The sequence below is a fragment of the Leptodactylus fuscus genome, chromosome 1 (genome assembly GCF_031893055.1).
Source record: "Leptodactylus fuscus isolate aLepFus1 chromosome 1, aLepFus1.hap2, whole genome shotgun sequence".
NCBI lineage: Eukaryota > Metazoa > Chordata > Amphibia > Anura > Leptodactylidae > Leptodactylus > Leptodactylus fuscus.
Window position 1 is genome coordinate 297216724 of NC_134265.1, and position 21786 is coordinate 297238509.

Below are 21786 nucleotides of genomic sequence, written 5' to 3' on the forward strand. Positions count from 1 at the left end.
TGATCCAATGTGACATTATATTATGTGCCATTACGGTAAAACCCCATAACCTGACAGAATTAGACACACATATACAGGAGTTCAACAAGCATTATCCAATTCACAGTATGGCATATAGCTGCATGATTCATAGGGCCTGCTGTGTAACTTTCTATATCACAATACATGTGCAAAAAATACATGGCAGAGAAAATTATACAGAGTTTTTAGTGAGCTCAGTTACATAGGGAATTCATTCTTGTTTCTTTTATAAAATACAAAGCAGAGGAAGAACAATAAGTACTACAAAAATCCTTACATGACTTTATAAAGACAAATATACGTTGTGCATGTCATCAGGTATGAAAGGGGTTTCTGACTAAAGAGACTGAAGAGGAATCCTAAGGATAGGTCAGGTCATTAATATTATATCAATGGGGGTCTGACATCAGTCTCCCCTACCAACCGACTACTCTCAGCAACTGATAAGAGAGTGAAGAAGGCTGCCCTGGTCTTAGCACAGTAGCCAAACCAGGTTACCACAGCTTAAAGAGGACCTTTCACCACATGAGGCACATGCAGTTTTATATACAGCTACTGTAGAAAGCCAACAGTGCGCTGAAGTCAGTCAGGAACACCCTTCCTTACAGTAGCGCCTATAGTACTGTACTGTGAGAGCGGTGAAGAACGCCTCCCCCAGTACTTGTCTATGGACGAGTACTATCAGGAGGGGAGGGGGCGTTCCTCCCCGCTCTCACAGTACAGTGCTATAGGCGCTACTGTGAGGAAGGGGGTTCCTGACTGACTATCAGAAACGCCCTTCTGACAGTGAAGAGCTACGGTACCGGCACTGCTAGCTTTTCACCGGGGGCACAGATCGTGAAAACCGACTCTAGCGCACCGAATCCAGCGCACTGTCGGCTTCTAACGGTATATAAAACCGCATGTGCCCCAAGTAGTGAAAAGTCCTCTTTAAATTGTAGTAACCTGGTTTGCCCACTACTCAAAGAACAGTGCTATCTGCTTCCTGTTTTATTGTGTATCAGCTGATCTGATATTGATCACCAATCCTTAGGCTACGTCATCAATATTTTTACCTCCAAAAAACCCTTTAATTATATGTAGGTAAACATAAAATAAATATAATGTGTGTATGTAGATAGATAGATAGATAGATAGATAGATAGATAGATAGATAGATAGGTAGAACACTATATTTGTCCATTTTTACTTTATTGAACACCAGGTAGGGGTGTTACTAAAAATGTTGCTTTGTCTTATTAGCTTTTCAGGATTAATGAAGCGAATCAGCTGATGCAGTATGACCAGTGTCTGACTAAAGGGCAGGATGGCACGTCTGTCATGGTCACACATTGCAATTTGAATGAATACAAGGAATGGCAATATTTTAAGGTAAGTAACTGAACTGTCTGTGATCTCTATTCCTCTGCTGATCCAGAACTGATGCTTCGGCAGTCCCTGCAGGTCTTTCTTTACAAGCTGTGTGGTGACGTGCCACACCGGCACATGATCGCTGCAGCATAGATTGCCTGGCAGCTTGTACAAAAAGACTGGTGTGGACTGCCAGAATATGTCTGCTGGATTGATGGGGTATTTGAGAGTGGCATATTGTTCTTTTTGTTGTTGTTTTTGTTACTTCAGTGCATTTACTCTTCTTTATCAAGGAGCAGGAAAACTTATTTTAATATTCCCAATTAATAATTTGCCCAAATTCTGCAATCACTGATATAGTTTTGTTAGTATAACCCTTTGGCCTAAGAAACATTATTATTTCATCAACAATATGCCTTTGAACACTACATTTTTTTATGAATTGCTATGCAGTGCAATGCTTTATCCTATGTTCATACACTGTCGCGCAGTCAATGTCACTATGTAGCCCTAGGGCTAAAGATTCATAAGTGAATTATATAAAGACCTATAAGTTATTTTATTTTTAAGGGAGAATCCTTTCACATACAATGGGGGTAATTCATCATGCCCTCTTTTCCAGTTTTCTGACCTAGTGGGACGATATTTAGGTGCACATTTGGCGCAAGGCTGATCAGCTTCTTGCCCGCCACATTGTGTGCATGTGGGCAGAGATTGGGGTGGGATGATTGATTTATTATAACTGACACGAGAAAACTGGCCACAGCCTCTTCATAAATCTCCGAGTCTTACACCAGTCAGGTTGTTTATTAGGACTAGTATACAATACGCTAGTCTTAATAAAGTTGACACAGTATGTGCTTATCTCAGGTTCACTAGTAGATCACTTTTTCTGCCTACCACATCTGAATAGCCTTAAAAAAAAGCTACCTACCTTTAGATGTCTTCTCCGGGCCGCCATTCAGTAGAAATCCCGGTTTTCGTTGGTATGCAAATGAGTTCTCTCGCACTACTGGGGGCGTCGCCAGTGCTGCGAGAGAAATCTCCAGTGCCGCCTCCATCTTCGTCTGGAACAGCCTCTCTTCGCGTCTTATTCCGGAGCTGGGTTCAAACTTCTAGGCCTGCGCATGTCCGCTGGCCACAAGAAAATGGCTGCTTACACAGTAAGTGTAAGCGGCCATTTTCTTGTGGCCAGCGGGCATGTGCAGTTTGAACCCAGTGCCAGAAGAAGACGCGAAAAGAGGCCGTTCCAGACGAAGATGGAGGCAGCGCTGGAAAGTTCATTTTCATACCGATGAAAAACAGGATTTCAACCGAACGGCGGCCCGGAGAAGACTTATAAAGATAGGAGAAGAATAGCCTTTTTTAAGGCTATTCCAACATGGTAGGCAGAAAAAATACAATTTTAACGATAGAATCTCTTTAAAGGCAGTCTGAAGCCCAATGTAAAGCCAACCTCAGCGTTAAGTTTCATCATACCTTTAGATAGTCCATTAGATGCACCATTTTTATTGATATGCACATGAGGCTCGAGTGCAGTGGTCTGGGATGCCCATTGCATTTGTGCTTCATTGGGTATTTTATCTGAAGGAAGGATGGTGCAGTATAATGTACAGTGACCGGTTTAATATTCACTTTCCTGATGACAGACTCTCCATAAAATGTTGGTCTCTGACTGAAATACTTCGGTCGCTCCTGATGCAGAAGAATGTGATGATATATATGTTGAGTAAGTTGGTTGAACTGAACATGAAATAAATCTTTTTTTCCTCTAGAACTTAAACAGATTCACCCATATCCCTACTGGAAATTGTTTGGATCGCTCTGAGGTTCTTCACAAAGTGTTCTTGTCAAACTGTGACGGCAGCAAATCATCACAAAAGTGGGAAATGAACAACATCCTTAGCGTATAGGATGGCAGACCAACAAGCAGAGATGAACTTGGCTGAAGACGGCCTTGAAGAGGCTACAGATAAGAACTGTATGCAGAAAACACCCTTGGAGAAGATCTGGAGGATAAGAATGGGCTCATCCTGCAGTTAATGTTTACAAGACTGCTTTTACCTTAAACTTTTTACACGTTTACATCATCTTGATTCAAGATAATGTTTGTAAAGTGCTTCTAGCTCTGTTTGTAGGAACAAAGCTAAAGACAATAATTTTTCGGGATTATACTCAGGGGCTGGAAGGTAGTTTTTAAAACACACTTGAAAATCATTTGATTCTGTCTCGCGGTGATTGAATATCTAGATTTCCATTTGATTTTTAGTTTCTTTTCCAAAGCACTGCCACGATTTGTTTTAGCAATGGTGGCTTTTGTCCGTGCTGCTGTTCTGAATGGGAAAATCTGAAAAATCTTAGTGCCTCTTTATTTCTTTTGTATAGTGGATGTATAAGATGACCATGTGTTATCAGTGGAAGCCAATGGATGAATGTTTGATGCATATAGAGTGTAAGGGACCCTTCTATTGTCTGGGTGCCCTAGCCACATAACAAGGCCATAATACCCAATGTTATGCACATGTACGTGCATTCTTACTGTTCCTTTATTGAGGAAAAGTCATGTCAGGCTTGTGGTTACCTGGTACACCATTTACATTGACATCCTCTAGGCGTGCAACTATATGTAAGTGGTAAAAGCTTGCTAAGTCTACTACCCGCACTCCAAACGTGTCTTTACACTCCACAAAGTACAAGTACTAGATCTGGCACAAGGTTCTGGTTGGTGTCAGAATATCATATTCCTATTGTGGTGTTTTATGGCACTGGAAAAGTTGAGGCTATGGGCTTCAACAAATCTCAGGTTAAACTATCTGTAAGTAAATACAATGAAGTGACTAACCCGATCAGTCATTGTAATTGTCCGCACACAAACGACTACGTCATACAGTAACACATGCTGGCCGTAGGTTTCCTAAGAGGTACACATATCCGTGCTGTAGCCAGCAGCATATGGCTTTCTTCATTTTCCTTATTGATGTCCATATCCCTTCTGAAGGTTCACGGGATAGGAACACATTGGAAGCTGCTCAATGTATTGTGAAGGTATATTTTTCCCAAATAGAAGAAGCTGCTAACTGATGAAGGGGTTAAAGCTGTAATGTGGAGGACCAATACAATGAGCTATAAATACATGGACTCTCCAGGAGCGGGTGATAAATCCGTGCAGGTTGGAATGGAGAGCATGATGTATCTATTGGTTCCCAGGACGTTCCTTCCACAGTGATATACAGCCATATCTTTTAACATGGAAGATATTTCAATAAAATATGTTCATTCCTGTGATTTTTTTTTCTAATCTATGCTGATTCTCACTTACATATATGGAACAATATATAGTTATCTATTTTTCTTTTATTCTGGGCCAATAGCGTATTTTTATACGACACCTGGTGTATTGCTGTTGGGGATTGTTCACCGCTATTGTACTATCTCAGTTGTTGTTCCTGCTCCACATTTTGTTATACGTGATTGTTACGGATACATTGTCTCAACACAGCTGATGATTGACAAGCGGTATATACAATTCAGTATATAAGAATGGTTGTCTAACTCCCTCATCACATCACATAAGACAATAATTACATTGGGGCAGGATAATAATAGATATTGACAGTCGCTCACATCACTTTCTCCATAATGTTTGCACACACTGTATAATACTTGCTGGGAGATCTTGGAGCTCATCCAGTATTGAAGGGTACATGTTGGTATATAGTCCTGGTGGCTTTAGTATGTGATCTCCAGCTAAAAGCAAACTCTTAGGACGCCAATACAAATCTATGATCACATTTTGTGCCAACATTATCATGACTGGCAGCATAAACGGTACTGTCCAACATTACTTTGTAAATGAATACCCTGCTAATAAGTAGAAGCCAATATTGTGTCGCTAAATATCCATGGCGAGGTCTTGTACATGTAATTTATTTATTTATTGAGGGTTTTTATACATTAGGAGAAACCAAATCTGTTTCACTCTTGACTGTACACACTTAGTAAACTGTACAGATTCTTCAAAGTGATGGCTGAAAACCCCACAATTGCCAAATAACTTCCTATGGCTCTATATCCACATATATTCAATGGTAAAATGAAAGCCGGGCAGAACATGCACTATATCATTTGTTTGGGGTGGTATGGTGGCTTAGGGGTCCCAACCAAGGACATGTGCATGGAGTTTGTATGTTCTCCCCGTGTTTACAGGGATTCCTCCCACATGCCAAAAATATATTGATAGGTTATTTGGCTACCCATGTGGGTGTTGGGAATGAGCGCCATTTGTTTGATGGACAGTGGACAGGAAGGATTGTTCATACAAAAGAAACATTGTCCTGTGCAAAAGACCCTTATGTCTGTAAGATCCCCTTGCCTAGGCCCTACTCCTAAATAATGTTCAAAATTCCTGCACTAGGGGTTCCAGTCTGTTTACTCTATATAAGGATCCATTGACCTGGGTGGGGGCTGTATACAGAGTTAAATGTACATTGTAGCCACACAATGCTTACTCCAAATGATAATATCTGCTTGGAAATGGTTAAAGTTGCACTTTCACTTGTAAGCTGGAAACCATTCAATAGTGACAGTGTGTTTAGGTACATGTTATCATGGCACGGGATCTGGTAATATGGAAACAGGGGCTACTCCGACCTCTAACTCATACTAAATCATAATGCACATATGGACTACTACCTTACCCCATACTACTGGGTGACACAAGGTAAACAACATAGTTTATTCAAAGCAATACACTTCTTATATTGTCTTATATCAAACAAGAAAACCAAAGATGTTTAAAGACTATTGTCACTATGGATGACATGGCTGTCCTGTCTCATGGCAAAACGTTTTTACACAATGGCTACCACTATGACTGCACATTTCTGTGCCTGGTTAATGGATTAGTGACATTCAGGTCTTACATGACTAATAATGGCTAACATCGCAAACTAAGCTGGATTGTCTATGTATGTAATATGGTCAATAGTCTGAGTATAAAAATGAGGATGAGGCTTTGCAGAATGTCCAGAAGTAAAGAACATGTCTGGAGCTTGTAAATAAGCATCATGAACAGGCCTGAGAAACACAGGGGTTAATCCTTAAAGAGGGTGTCCAAAAAAAGGTCAAAATGGGCAGGAAAAAAATTGAAAAAGCAGAATAATAAAAATAAGCATAATGCGCCAATTCCCCACCATTGTTGTAGCAGGTTTCATCCTCACTGGCCTTATGTCCTGGTCCCATCTGTGACTCCTCCACCTCCTCTGACTAAGGCCTCCTGCGGACGACCATGGCTGAGATCAGTGTGCTTTACGTGTATTTCAAGGATAACGCACTGACCCGTTCATTTCTATGGGCCCACACACATGACTGTGACTTACACGGTTACGTGTGCGGGCCGACAGTCCGGGCTGCAAAATATAGAGCAGGGCCTATTCCTGTCCTGATTCCATGGCTCCTATTTATTTAATGAAAAAAGCCTCGGAAGTACAAGCAGCACCCAGGTGACATCCATGTGTCCCCGTGCAGCGCCCGTGCCTTTAATTCACAGCTGGCGGCACACAGTCTTCTGCAACTGGCCTTCGCCTACATGTCCTGAGACAGGACCAGGAAGTAGAGGCCAGTTGATAATGGGAATGGAGAGGCATCAGTGGGATGAGTAATACTTATTGAATTCTTTTACCAATTCTGTCCCCTTTTCTAAATAATGTTATCCCTCTGGGCAACCCCTTTACCTGGAGAGGTTGCCAAGTGTCATAGTATTGATCTTCTGTGACTATGAATACCATTGCAGTGCATAAACTATGCATTAGATGGGAGAACCATATTGTGCAGGTGGTATGTATGAGATTTGGCTATTGTGTGCAGTTAGAGCAATCTGTACATTAAAAATGCATTTTGAGACAGTCCAGCATCTCATAAATCCACAGTGAGCGAATTGTACATTGCAATAGTCTGCAACCCGTAATACACTTGTGAACTACAATTCCCAGCATACCCTGACAACCTATGTGTGCGAGTTGTAATCTCAGCGGTTGCAGACTCCTGCTTTATTGTAATGTTCTCCTGTTGTCTGGGATAACTCTCATTCTTTTTTGCTTTATGTTTATAACACCACTATGCATTTTTTCCATGTTTTTAGTTTGATTTATGCAGATTTTTGATACACTGTATGTTTCTGTAGAAATTGTACAGATACTGATGCATTTTACTATGGGTATTGGGGTGTTCCTGTTAATTGGGGGGTTGCTTGTTTTTCTAGATGCAAGAATAAATATTTTAATTTTTTGTCCTTGTTTTCTTGTGAGTTATTGACATGATGTCTCTGTTATTGATGGGTGAAGCTCTATAAACTCCTTTTTGTCTACTGCATTAGAAATGGTCGGGGATTATGTGAAGTTTTGGGTGGTGGGGTATAAAGCAGGTCCTCATTTTGAGAAGATGTTATGATGGAACATATGATTAAACATGCTGTTGTTGTTATACGCACATTGGGGCAATGAAGACTATTCACAGTGGACTGACCACAATGTTTATGTTCTATGCTCTGGACACCGGCTGCCGCCTATACAAGGATTATAGGGGCTTATGGTAAGTTCACACAGGGTTTTTTGGTCCGGAGCCTGAGGTGGAGGCCGCCTCAGTTTCCGGACCAAAATATGGGTAGCTGCGACTGGATGCAGGTGCACTGAATGGGCCTAGTCGGGAGGGAGTGTCCTCAGGCGGATGTCGCAAGGCAAATCTGTCTGAAAGAATGAGCATCTCGCTTCTTTTTCCGGGAGTGGGAACAAACGGCTCCTCGGAAAAAGAACTGACCGGCTCCCATTGATTTCACTGGGAGCCGTCTTTTTGGTCAGGATTCTGAGGCGGATACGGCCTCAAAATCCTGACCGAAAAACCCCATATGAACTTACCCTTACTATGTATCAATTGACCAAACTGTTCACATAGTATTCAGGAGGCTCCCTTGAAGTTGGCTGCAGAATATGTTTATGACTATGCAGCAGGGCTCCACGATATAATGGTCACTTGGGTGCCTTTTATTGTGCTGGAGACCATTTTAAGTGCCATGTGGACTCATGTAATAGAGTTGGCTAAGGAAAAAAAAAATACATACTTGAAATGATCAGCAAATCATTTGGATTTATAGCGGAGAAGGGTTAGAGCCTTTAGAAAGTTGGGTAGTTTAAAGCAAGCATGGGTGGATTAATGGAGAGCGACACATTGACCTCAGAGATAAAACCAAGTTTTTAGACTGCATATCCCACCTACTAGCTTCTGAACAGAGGAGCAGTGATTTTTTTGTGGCTTTCAACACAGAGTAGGTTAACCCTTAGGGCTAGCTACAGTGTAGACAACTAACTAAAATGGAGTCAGTAATCCCCAAAAGGTTGTCAAAAGAGGCTGTAATGGTTGGTAGAATAACCTGTTCCAGTATTCATTGACAAGCCCTTGATTTCCATAATAAGGAGTCGACCCTAGGGGGTAAGTTAGCTGGAAGGGGGAACTGCACATGATGCCCACTGGGTCTTTAGAGCAAATTACAATCTCATTGCCCTAATTGCATTTTTCCTAAATTCTGTTAGCATTGCCCATAAGCCAAAACCAGTAGATTGAGGCATATACAGGGTCAAAGGGGTGTCCACTCACTCGATTCCCACACATTGTTTAATCACTTTCATTGATATTTTTCACCTTTATTTTAGTTAGCAAACACACTGGCTTGTTACTACAGCAAAGTATGCAAAAGTCTTCATATACAACGTATTGGGTCTTTTAGGGGTAAAGGTAAATGTGGCTAAGAACAATAGATCAATTAACTGTGGATCACCTACAAAAAACTGAATGGGCCACACCACATACATGAATGAATTAATATATACTGTATATATAACTTTTTATTTATTTATTTTTTGGGGGGGGCGGGGGGTTGTACTGTCTCTGGGTGCCAATAAATGATTTTTTTTTTTTTTAAATGAAGAATTCGCTACCAAAATGTATCTTTTCTGATTGTCCGTAGGCCACATACCATAAGAATGATCATTTGGTGGGATATCAACAGCTTTTATTAGCACAATACTGCCAAAGGCTGAACCTTCAGAGGAGTAGAGGTCCACCCTCTACTCCTTAAAGACAGAAGGTGATGGCAGTCCTTGCCCAAAGAGAATTGCCCTTTGGCCATGCTTTTTGCTGCAGGGTGTTCATGTAGAGCATGAACCTCGACTCTTGTTCTAAGCCTCCGAATAGCTTAGTGACCTGAAGACCGCTGAGTAACACTCTCTTCAGAGTCTCCTGATAATTGTCCTCTGGATTTTGGAAGAAAGCTAGGAAAGATATCTTCAGATTTAATTAGAATACAATAAGAGATAAATCCTTGTGGAGTAGAATAATCAACGTGTGAGCAGCAGAAGCTGGGACTCTGCAGGATAGAGCTTGTAGTAGTGCCGGACATCAGGCTGAAGTTATTCTTACTAGAGATGAGTGAGTAGTACTCGATCAAGTAGGTATTCGATCGAATACTACGGTATTCGAAATACTCGTGCTCGATCGAGTACCGCTCGCTATTCGAATGTAAAAGTTTGATGCAGAACCAGCATTGATTGGCCGAATGCTATACAGTCGGCCAATCAACGCTGGTTCTTCTCCTACCTTTAGAAGTCTTCTCCGTGCAGCTTCCCCGTGGCGTCTTCCGGCTCTTCATTCACTCTGCCAGGCATCGGGCCTGAGCAGAGCCAACTGCGCATGTCTGCTTGTAGTGCAGGCATGCGCAGTCGGCTCTGCCCAGGCCCAATGCCTGGCAGAGTGAATGAAGAGCCGGAAGATGCTGCGGGGATCCAGCCCGACCCTCACTCGTGGACTTGGTAAGTATAATTTGATTGAATGTTGCCTACCCCTGAAACGAGCATTGTCCCCCCATAGACTATAATAGGGTTCGATATTCGATTCGAGTAGTCGAATATTGAGGGGCTACACGACTGTAATGCATTTTCGGTCCACAAGTTGCTGATCATCAACTTACACTCCGCAGATGTCCGTGAGCTGCCGCACTTGCCCATAGAGTTCTATGGGCAAGTCCGTGCAGTGCCGTGAATTGCAGCCATTGCGGACATGTTCCAAAAAGTGCGGACCTCGGTTGCGGCCCGGCACACCACGGATAAAATATCCGGTGGTGTATGAGGCCGCATTGACTATAATGTGTCCGCAAATGGTCCGCAATTGAAAACCCTCAATTGCGGACCATTTGCGGACTTAAACTACGGTTGTGTAAGACTAATTGTTGCCTGAACAGAGAATGATCCAGAGGAGAGTTACATGCTGTAAGATGGTAGTACTGAAAGAAGGGATTCTAATTATAGAATCCCTTTAAAAAAAATCATGTTATAATAGCCTTAAGAAAGGCTATTCTTCTCCGCTGTTCCGGTGATATTCCCAGTTTTCTACGCATGCAAATGTGTCTCCAGAGAGCACAGGGGGCAGTCCCCCTGCACTCAGACACAAAGGAGGTGTCGCTTGTGCTGCCTGAAGACTCTCCAGCGACGCCCTTCTCCAGCCGCCATCAGGCAGAGCTGACTGTGCATGTCTCGTCGACCATTTTTCTGTGGCCGCTACACAAGTGAACGCAGTCTCGCCGGAAGAAGCAGGAGGATGCGCGTGGCAGTAGAAGGACGTCTCTGGAGAGTCTTCAGGCAGCACAGGGGATGCTGTTTCAGTACAGGGGGACCGCCCCCTATGCTGTCTGGAGATTAATTTGCATACGGAGAAATCCGGCAATATTACCAGAATGGAGATGCAGAGAATTCTAAAGGTAGGGGAAGAATAGCCTTAAGGCTATTCCTACGTGGTAGTACTGAAAAAAGGGATTCTAATGAAAGAATCTCTAAGTATATTTTAAACCTTTGTGAAAGGATTGAAGAATGCTTCTATGTTTCTAAGACTGAGGAACAGATTAGAGAAGGCCCTTGAACATTTTCCACGCTCTGGTGTAAACACAGTAGTTACAATTCTAGCATGGAGGAGAGTTTTAACAAACAGAATTGTGTTACATTTTCCTGTTCAGACTCCGGGATTGTTAGGTAAACCTTGCTGATAAAAAAAAAATGAAACTGCCCCTGCTGGGGAAAAAAAAGATCATTCTGAACTTGAAAATACCAATATCTGCCTCGATATGAGACAATAACAATGTTGGAGTATGGTCTTATAGCTATGGCCTCTGTATCAGAAGAAATGGAGCCATACAGTACATTTATGCATGGTGGCTCAGTGGTTAGCAATGTTGCCTTGCAGCACTGGAGTTCTACAGTAGGTTCAAATCCGGCCAAGGATTTTGTATGTTCTTCCTGTGTTTGTGTGGGTTTCCTCTGGGTACTTCAGGTACACTGAAAAGACATACTGATAGGTAACTTACATTCCCCCTACGCCCAACAGCAGCACAACTGGGGTATTCCTGCCCCTATGAGCTGTTAGGACAGGTGGAATTTTTAATTACCTAACAGCTTTTGACCTCTATAAGAGGCCGGAAGACCTGCTCCTCCCTTGTGTTTTTTTCTGTCCTGTGGGACAGGACAGGTGGTCAGGGGGGGAGCAGATGTTCTGACCTCCTATAGGGGTCCACTACTCTCCCCCACCGGTACCTGACAGCAGAGATGCAGTCCTAGAGTTCTTACAGAACGGCTTGGAGAGAGGACTAGCACCTGCCACCCTCAAGGTTCAAGTGTCAGCTCTATCTGCTCTCCTGGAGACACGGTTATCACAAGATCCTCTTGTCAAACAGTTCCTTAGGGGGGCTGCCAGGCTCCGCCCCCAGGTACGGCCCCCTGTCCCCAGGTGGGACCTGGCCGCGGTTCTACAAGGGCTATGTGCGCCCCCCTTCGAACCTTTATCTGAAGTGGACTGGAAGTACCTGTCATTTAAAGTGACCTTTCTGTTGGCAATAACCTCCGCCAAGAGGGTTGGCGAATTGCAGGCTCTAGCAGCCTCCGAACCTTTCATAACTTTCTTTCCTGACAGAGTACAGCTAAGGTTCGTCCCAGGATTCTTGCCGAAGGTACCCACACTTCAGAACACCAATCAAGTGATCACCCTACCGGGGTTCTTTCCCTCCCCTGCCACTGAGCAGGAGAAGAAGCTACACACACTGGATCTGGTAAGAGCACTACGTATCTACCTGGATCGTACAGCACCGTTCCGAAGATCAGAGAATCTTCTGGTTAATGTGTTTGGCCACAATAGAGGCGCTAAAGCATCAAAGGTAACCCTGTCTAGATGGATCAGAGAAGCTATCAGCTGTTCCCTACGGGCTCAGAATCTTCCTGTTCCAGTTTTCCTACGAGCCCATGCCACCCGAGCAGTGGCGACATCATGGGCAGAGACACGGTTCCTCTCTCTAGACCAGATATGTGCTGCAGCCTCATGGAGCTCACAGCTGACTTTTGCCAAACACTACAGATTGGACTGGTGTACGGCCGATGCTACAGCATTTGGGCACTCCGTCTTGGCATCAGCCTGCCAGGAGGACCCGCCCTAGGGGAAACAATACTTGCTAAATCCCCAGTTGTGCTGCTGTTGGGCGTAGGGGGAAAGAAAGATTATGAATGATAATCTGTTTTCCCTTAGCCCAAACAGCAGCACAAGGCTCCCTCCCTAAGAGGTGCTATTTGTACAGATTTTGTGTATGTGTGTGTAGCTCTTGGCATAGATTGCTCTGTATATCATACTTGTTACTAACACAAGGGAGGAGCAGGTCTTCCGGCCTCTTATAGAGGTCAAAAGCTGTTAGGTAATTAAAAATTCCACCTGTCCTAACAGCTCATAGGGGCAGGAATACCCCAGTTGTGCTGCTGTTTGGGCTAAGGGAAAACAGATTATCATTCATAATCTTTCTTTCCGATTCCTATATGGGACAATATCTGTAAAACGCTGCAGAATATGTTGGCGCTATACAAGTAAGAAAAATAAATAAAATAATGGTTGCGGGCCCAGCTGATGGTTAGTTTGTCTATGAGCACAGGGAGATCCAGCCAAGACAAATAGTTCTTTAGTTTTATATGGTTTGGGCTTGCCATTACATTTGGATCAAGATGTCCCATCTAGTTCACAATGTGCTAGAAGACCATAGGACTCATTCTATTCTGCAGGGTGGAGGACACCGCAGCTGAGCCCATCTGACTTCTGGTTACGTGCGCCTGGAACATGGACCTCAGAGGTCTTCCTAAGATTGGTCTTTGACCAGGGCAATATGATTTTGGATTGTCTGGCTATAGAGCAGCTCCTGACACTTTTCAGTTTATGAATGAAAAGTAGCAAGGTTCCTGAGATCTCCGAGCACCGATCGCATTGCGTCCATTAACCCACGTTATACCAGCAACGGGATCAAGTGAGTGGATTTGTACTTAACCTTTTACCTTTTTACTACGGATTTGGGCTGTTGCATTTACTTTTTGTTTGGGACTTTTCAGTTTATGTAGTAAGCCAAGGTTACATTGTCCATTTGAAAAGGGGCATCGTAATGTCTCTGTTATCTCAGATTAGAAGGAATCATCCTTCCTTGTAGAATCCAGGCTTGTTTCCACCACTGACTCTTCCCATGTAATGAGAGAGAAATCAATCAGCCTAGGGATGCTTAAAGGGTGCAAATCGGAAATAAAAGTTGTGCATAAAAAGGTAGTAAATATTCATATTAGCAACAATACAAATCATCAGTCCAATGTGATCAGAGTCCAAATATTCTGCAGTATTACTCCATTTTACTGCAGGAGAATCCAAGGGAATAGATAATACTGGAGAAATGTTGGACTCATTCCACTGGATTAATGATCAAGATGGCTTTTACTACACATCTTTCATTTATTTGGAGTCCTGATGTGGCCAACATTCAAGTCAGAGCAGGAGGATTTATTTTTCATGTCTGCTGAACAGTTAGACCAAATTCACACCATCTGTGGCGGTTTCCAAAAACTGTGTGGCAGAGGTCCATATCTAGGAGTTTGTTTTTTTTTCTTTAGTATTGTTGTCCTCAGTGAACCTTCTATTCACATCAGGGAAACACAATTTAAAAAAAAAAAAAAAAAAATGCATCACTGACAAGAAAAGTAAACTTGCAGACTGATGCCACTGATGTGCTGTCCAGGATTTTCAGGAACCGGACTGAGGTCTATGGCTAGTTTAGGTGGAGACCAACTATTTAATCTCAAAAGGTTTCTTTATTGACTCTTCTGATACCAGGAGTTCATTGGAAGGGTTTCTTTTCTTGAAATGAACATTTTAATAGGTCCAACAAACAGAGCAAGGCAATCCTAACGTTAGGACCTAGTTCCTGCACCAAGATACCAAACACTTCAGAAACATTGTCTGACACATTTGTGTTCTTTAAAACTCTATTGTAGACAGAAAACCTTCCATCATTTCTTCCTGAAGTGGAGATGGGCAGGAGCTTGTACAATGCAGGGAAACTGGGGTGGGGTCAATTCAGATATCTTAGGACGAGTTCACACAGGGTATTTTGATCAGGATTTTGAGGTAGAATCCACCTCAAAATCAATCCTAACCAAAAAAAAAAAAAAAAAACAGGGTCAGGGAATAATCATACACAGAGAGAGTGTGTGCCTACATAGGCGTACAGAGACTTACAAGTCATTCCTGCTCCGCTAGGGATTCTGGGTAAAAAAAAATATGCAAATTATTCTCCAGAATGTAATTAGAACAGGAGTAGTGTGTTCTGGCTCCCAGAAAAAAAGCAACAACATGCTCATTCCTCAGGTGGATTTGCCTCCCACCTGAAGACACTCCCTCCTCCTGACTAGGCCCAGTCACTAGGGCTTAATCCAGAGCGGAGTGCCGCGACTGGCTTCCAGTGCACTGCATCGGCATCCAGTCAGTTACCAGTTTTTCAGTCTGGAATCTGGGGTGGCCTCCGCTTCAAATTCTGTACCAAAAAACCCTGTGTGAACCCAGCCTTAGAAAAAGTTTTTCCTCAGATGCCTAATATTCTCACGTTTCCTAGGACATTGTTTTAGATCTCCCTGTATGACTTCCAAGAATATTAGGAGCAACTACAGAATACAAATTAATCCTGTGAGCAGAAATACAGGTATAACTCTATTTGTGTCATACGAAAGCTGATGTTCCAAGTTTTGAAATATATTTGAATTGAACTCCCACATCATAGCGTCCCTCCATTAGGGATGCCTGCCCATCCATACTACAGGAAGTAGTTGTGCCGGCAAGAGAAACTAGGCTCCACAGAAAAGGATCCAAAAATTTAAGTATATAAAAGACAATTGCTAGCGGACCAAAATAAAGTGTCTTAAGGACACTCGCAGCACATGCTCAGAATAAACCATAATTGGGAGTTCTACTGTAATCTCAAGAACTGGGGTGCTAAGTATCAACCCCATCTGTCATTTCTATGGCAGCTACAAAACTGCTGTCCACTCAACTGAAGTGAATGGAGAGTACAATACATGTGCAGCCTTCTCCAATTCACAGCAGCTACACCACCCGAGATGGGGAGGAGAGCCAAACGTCACACGTGGCATATACACACTCAGCGTTGTCCCATAAGGTAATATCAATTTATCCCCTTTATGAGACAAACCCGATGTGATACACTAACATTTTCCTGTAGTTGCACAGGAGAGATCCTGGTAGTCACTACAAGTAGACAGCAGCAGTTTCATACGTGTATAGTTTAAGTGTAAAACAAGCGCATTCAGCTGGCTGTCGTGATCCAGTTTTGGTATATAAAGGCTGCTGTCACCAGAAAGTAATGTAGGGTAAAGTGTCCACCATGAACAAAACACAACCAGAACATAATTATATATAATTTTATTACAAAAAAAGGTTGCTAAAAAAGTTAGAAAAAAGTACAATGCACCGGGTCTACAGGACTAAGTATATAGGGTCTCATGACTAACATTGGGCTACCCTTAGAATCCATTAAATATGCAGAAACATCCCACATAAGAAGCTTTAAACTCTAACAGCCCTCCAGCTACTCCTTATATTAAAATATAGGTTTTCCCTAAAGAATCACATTACCTATACACAATTCTGTACAGTTTGTATAACCAAGCTAACAAAATGAGCTGCACTTGAGTTCACATTCTTAGCAAACAAAACAAAAGCTTCAACACAATTTTATACAGCGGGCAAAGCATTCATTCATCATCGTCATCATCTTCCTCCTCATCCTCTTCGTCGTCTTCTTCCTCATCGTCGTCATCATCTTCAGGCTCTGGCTTCTTTTTAGATGCCGCTGGCCTGCCAGGAACTTTCTTTCCGGCATCGCTGTTGCCTTTTGCCCGATATGCAGCAACATCCTACAATTAAAAAAAAAAAAAAAATATGGATTGTGAAACATTTGGCTTCAGTTTGATTACAAGTCAGTCATGAGTTCCTTTAGAGCAGATTGCACAAGGTAAGTTAACCAATGGTGTACTACAGGAAATGTTTTAGACTGCAGATAAACTTACCTTCTCATATTTCTCTTTTAGTTTTGCAGCTTTCTGCTCATACGGCTGCTTGTCCTTCGGTGACTGTTCAGCCCACAGCTCTCCCAGTTTCTTTGCAGTATCCCCAATTGACAAACCAGGGCTTTCGGTCTTTATTTGAGGTCGATGCTCAGAACAGAAGAGGAAGAAGGCAGATCTATAAAGGAAAAAAAACAAAAACATGATTTATATAATGATCACAAGGCTGCTGATATTAGATATCACTAGTACACAAGAGGCCTCAGCAGTGCAGATACTTCTAGACCTGGTGTATAAATGTAGTAAAGAGCCAGTCACTAGTCCAAAACAGCTGGTAACAGGGAACAATAGACGTAAGGTTTGGAGAAAATACTTACGGTGGTCGTTTTGGTGCATTTGGATCCTTCTTCTTCTTTCCCTTCTTCTCATTCTTTGGTGGAACGTAGTTCTTCATCTCCCTTTCGTAACGGGCCTTGTCACCTTTTGCCATATCTTCAAACTTGCCCTTTTCCTTGGCAGACATGGTCTAAAAATACACAAAAAAGGGCAGATAAATAGGTCAGCCCACATGATATGGCAGCAGCAGTAATCGCAGGAACAAGGTGATGGGGCACTCACCTTCCACCTCTCTGAGCACTTCTTAGAGAACTCTGCAAAGTTGACTGAGGAGTCCGGATGCTTCTTCTTGTGCTCTTCCCTGCAGGTCTGCACGAAGTAGGCATAGGAGGACATCTTCCCCCGAGGCTTATTAGGATCTCCTTTACCCATGGTTGTACCTACGATGAAAGGGATAGCAGAGATCAGCAACAGGACGTAAAACCCGGGAAAATAACAGGGCGGGACAGGGGAGGAGCCTGTACTAGGAAGTTACTAAGATAGGCACAGCCATAGACGTCGTACAAGAACTGGCTTCCCGCCCAAATTACAACTACTGTCCGCCATACAAGTCAGCTCTACGAGCAGCGAAAAACGTGCGCCCGGCATGAGAAGGGTTACAGGCGGCCGCAGCGCGTCGGCACGGCGGACACGTGACCGCCCCTCCCCTCCGCCGTCTCGTGACAGAGAAGAACTGCCGGCCCTGAGGAGAAGACGACACAAGTCCACACCGGCCGCCGCCATTACCTCAGCACAGCACGTACATGAGGCGGAGGCACGGCAGCATAAGGCGGCCCATAGACTAATAACTTAACCCTGCGGCGTCACCGTGCCCAGGCTGAGGCCCTACAGCCTCACTACGTAATACACAAAAGCCCAAGTTATAACAGTCACAAGTCATGTAATTTATCAGGAAATACAACAAGGAAAACCCAAATAGCAAAAGTTACAATAAATAAGTAAAGAATAAGGAGTGAGAGCCGCGCCTATAATATAGAAGAAAGTTACAGCTGGAAAGGTCCAGAAGGATTCCTCAGTATAAGCTAAGCAGAAAGAAAAGCGCGCCAACTTACCTGAGCTGTGAGTCAGTAGAGGATGACCGCTCCGGGTGTGTTCCTGCACTGAAATGCTTTAACTGGGACGCAATACAGCCTCTTGTTTTCCACACTTGTACCTCTCACATAAACCTGATGAGCACAGCGATTACAGCCTCCGCTGCACGCTCATTGGACTCTCGGCTCATCTCGGAAGCACATTAAACACGCCCCTCAAACATCATTGGTTGAGAATGTTTATTGCGTCATCCAGAAGGTTGGCTTTTAGTCCTAGCAAGTTTCACTACTAAGCCCGCCCACATCCCTTAGCCGAAGGAGGAGCAGAAACGGCCGTAGTCCCCTCTAGTTAGAACCGGTTAAAGAGAGCCGGGGCGGGCTCCCTTCATCTGATTGGCTCTCATCAGCCGTTTAAAAATTCGCGGGTGCTGCACTGATTGGTTCCTGCGAGGTATCTGGTCGCTGATTGGTTGTAGCCGGACTCGGCCGCGCTTTTCGAAAAGCTACAAATAATAAAAGCTGAGGAGAAACAAAGAGCGTGTGCGGCCGCCCTGAGCCTCCTGCCTGTGTGCGAGCCCCGGCTTATCGGCAGCCTCTTCCCGTATACTCTGCACCTCCGCGGCGTAGTAATCCCACAGAGTGCCGGTGCTGCACCTCTCCCATAACGTGTATAAGATTGTGTAGCCCGTATCCTGCTATGTACTATACCGATCTATAACGTCTATATAAACCAAAGCCCATGTAATAGTCCAGGGCGCCCTACACACTACACATCATACAGGCTGCAGGCATTACTATGTGCTCATTCACAAATGCAGGTTTCGAGGCCGAATCCAGTTGTGGATCATGAAAGTAGAAAGACCAGGTTCTAGTGTCGCTGCCATGGCTGGGCTTTGTCTTCCCTAGATCTGGTGTTGTCCCAGAGCAGCTTAGTGTACAGGGAGTGTTTTCTACCTCCATGCCATGGTAGGATCTAATGAGGCCTACATAGATGGCAATGTCCTGCTGCAAAAATCACAGCTAGTGATAGGTAATGGGTCGGCTGGATTTCTACTTACTGTCATGTTGTGTTTCTGGTAAGGCCTCACGCACACAACTCTACATTTTATCCAGTACAGACCAATGCTTTTCACTAGACCCATACACACAACCATAGACTTGGCAGCTGTGTGTCTGCGCTGAACTGAAGAGCTACACAATATGGAGCAGGTCCTATACCTGTCTGTACTCCTGGCTCTGGCAATTCATTTTCAAAGTAAGGCTCATTGAAAACCACATCTGACACAGCTAGGAATCCGTGCGTCAGTGGCTGTTTTTACTGAGGCCCAGTTCACATCTGTATCCAGTATTCCGCCTGGGTACCCCACAAATGGAAACCTATACACATTAAGAAGCGGTGATCAATGAAAGGATACGGACCCTATAGAGCAGGAGTAGGGAACGTACGGCTCTCCAGCTGTTGCAAAACTACAACTCCCAGCATGCATACTTGCTCTGCTGTTCTTGGAGCTCCCATGGAAGTGAATGGAGCATGCTGGGAGTTGTAGTTTCACAGCAGCTGGAGAGCCGAAGGTTCCCTACCCCTGCTATAGACTATAATGGGGTCCATGTGGTTTCCGCACAAATCATGCGTAGATAAATGTGCAGCTTGCGGTACATTTCTCTCCGCACGAATCGTGCAGAAACCACACGGACCCCATTATAGTGTATGAGGTCCTGTGGTTTCTTAGCTAACCGCTTTTAATGCGTATAGGTTTCCATTCAAGGGGATCCCCAAGCGGACTCCCCCGAATGGAATGCAGATGTAAATTGGACCTGACACAAGGAGACCTAGCTTGTGGATAGCAGTAAAAACACATTCACTGTCATCAGTCCCAATGTAACAGCCTTAGACGCCATGCAGACAACTGTAAGTTAGACATGTTTTTCTCGGGTACCACAGCGACCCATTATTTCTGTTACCACATCCACATGCCCGTGTATTATCATAGGCGCATAGCCCGCAAAAGCTCCCGCGCCGTCTACGTGCCACATTACATGCCAAAATACATTGTGTGAACCCGGCCTTAGGGTTCCTGTACACAGGCAGTTCCGGTCCACAAAGAACAGTCCGTATATCAATTGTATTTTACAGACTGTGCTCTGTTCAGGGACCTGGACTTAGCGTATCATAGTTATCTATTACGCTGTAAGTCATTGTCTTCTGTCCCATTCTGTAGTCTCGCAGTCAGGCAGCATCGTAGATAACTATGTTGCTAAAGCCGGAGAGGATATGCAGATATATGGACAATATATGGACTGTTTTATCCGGCCTGGAGGTGCCCATGCGCAGATACCCTTCCACAGGGGAAAACAACAGAATCATTTTATCAGTTGGTTATAAGCATGATTTTACAGATTTGCTCTTCTCTTCAGCCTAGTAAGCGTACCTATACATGATGCAGTGATAGGGCAGTAACTTGTGCTGTGGAGAAACTACTAGGGAGTTTTACTGCAATTTGCCTTGGTTTTGCAATACGTTTGTTTGTACAGGTGAAATATTTAGTAAAACCGTGACAATTTGCATTACAATTCCATATAATTTTCCTGCAGGTTTTTTTTAGCTGTTCGGTACACTGTTGCCATGTGACTTCAACAGGAGGTCTTGTTCAACATTCCTTGTAGGAGAGAAGTTCCTTATCGCCCTCATCTGACCCCCCTTCACTGTACCCTTCATTGCTTCAAAGCAGCTGCTTAGAAGCTACACCTCTTGGCTGTTTGGCCAAAATGAATCCTCGGTCTGCACTACAACTCCATTCTTGTACATTGGATTAGAGTATGATGCCTTTTGATGCTTGGGGCAGTATTTCCAATAGCTGTATGAATAGTATTGCCTTTTAGTGTTCACATAAGGTCTAAAATTCAACATAATGTTTCATGTTCATTGCAGGGCTGTAGGTATAGGGGGTGCAGAAGTAGCAGTCGCTAGAGGGCCCTGGAGCCTCAGGGGACCAAAGGGCTCTCTATAATATAATAAGACATCTGTATTATAGATATTACATGGTAAGAGGGGGTCCCATTCTATATTTTGCATTAGGGCCCAGGGGCTTCCAAGTTATACCTATGGTTGAACATGAAGCCTGATCAAAATACCTTACAACTTATTGATCCAGTAGGTGTTCCTATTCAGTAATAGCATTGAATAACACTGCCAACGCATACTGAATGGGAGAGGAACGTTTTTACTACAATAGTTTCTCCACCATTTGGCTGTATAGATTACCGTCGGCATTGCCCTGACTAGTTAGAGGAAGGGTCAGCAACCTTCGGGACTCCAGCTGCTGTCAAACTACAACTTCCAACATGCTCCATTCTATTCCAGAGGAGTTCCAAGGACAGCAGAGCAAGTATGCATGATGGGAATGTAGTTTTACCATAGCTGGAGTGCCGAAGGTTGCCTACCCCTGAGTGCCATCTGCATCTCTTATCCTATATAAAAGATGTGATCAGCTGACTAGTGAGTATTTGCAGGTAGCTCATCTGAT

The 21786-nt window shown here is 43.6% G+C and overlaps 2 protein-coding genes across 3 annotated transcripts in view; one reads left to right on the plus strand and one right to left on the minus strand.

Annotated features, from left to right (window-relative positions):
• Positions 1 to 7657, plus strand: part of GALNT7 (polypeptide N-acetylgalactosaminyltransferase 7) — a 126183-nt gene extending 118526 nt beyond the window's left edge. For both annotated transcript variants that reach the window (XM_075258258.1, XM_075258251.1), the window contains exons 11-12: positions 1264 to 1392; positions 3147 to 7657. In XM_075258258.1, the coding sequence (XP_075114359.1) occupies positions 1264 to 1392; positions 3147 to 3284 (267 nt within the window). In that variant the 3' untranslated portion in view covers positions 3285 to 7657. The remainder of the gene's footprint in view (positions 1 to 1263; positions 1393 to 3146) is intronic.
• An 8517-nt stretch (positions 7658 to 16174) lies between these two features.
• HMGB2 (high mobility group box 2) lies at positions 16175 to 18419 on the minus strand. Its single transcript, XM_075258102.1, has 5 exons — positions 18284 to 18419; positions 17454 to 17611; positions 17213 to 17361; positions 16839 to 17013; positions 16175 to 16685 (listed from the first exon to the last, which is right to left on the minus strand). The coding sequence occupies exons 2-5, from the start codon at positions 17601 to 17603 to the stop codon at positions 16524 to 16526; spliced, it is 636 nt and encodes a 211-aa protein (XP_075114203.1). The 5' UTR covers positions 17604 to 17611; positions 18284 to 18419; the 3' UTR covers positions 16175 to 16523.
• Positions 18420 to 21786: the final 3367 nt, after the last annotated feature.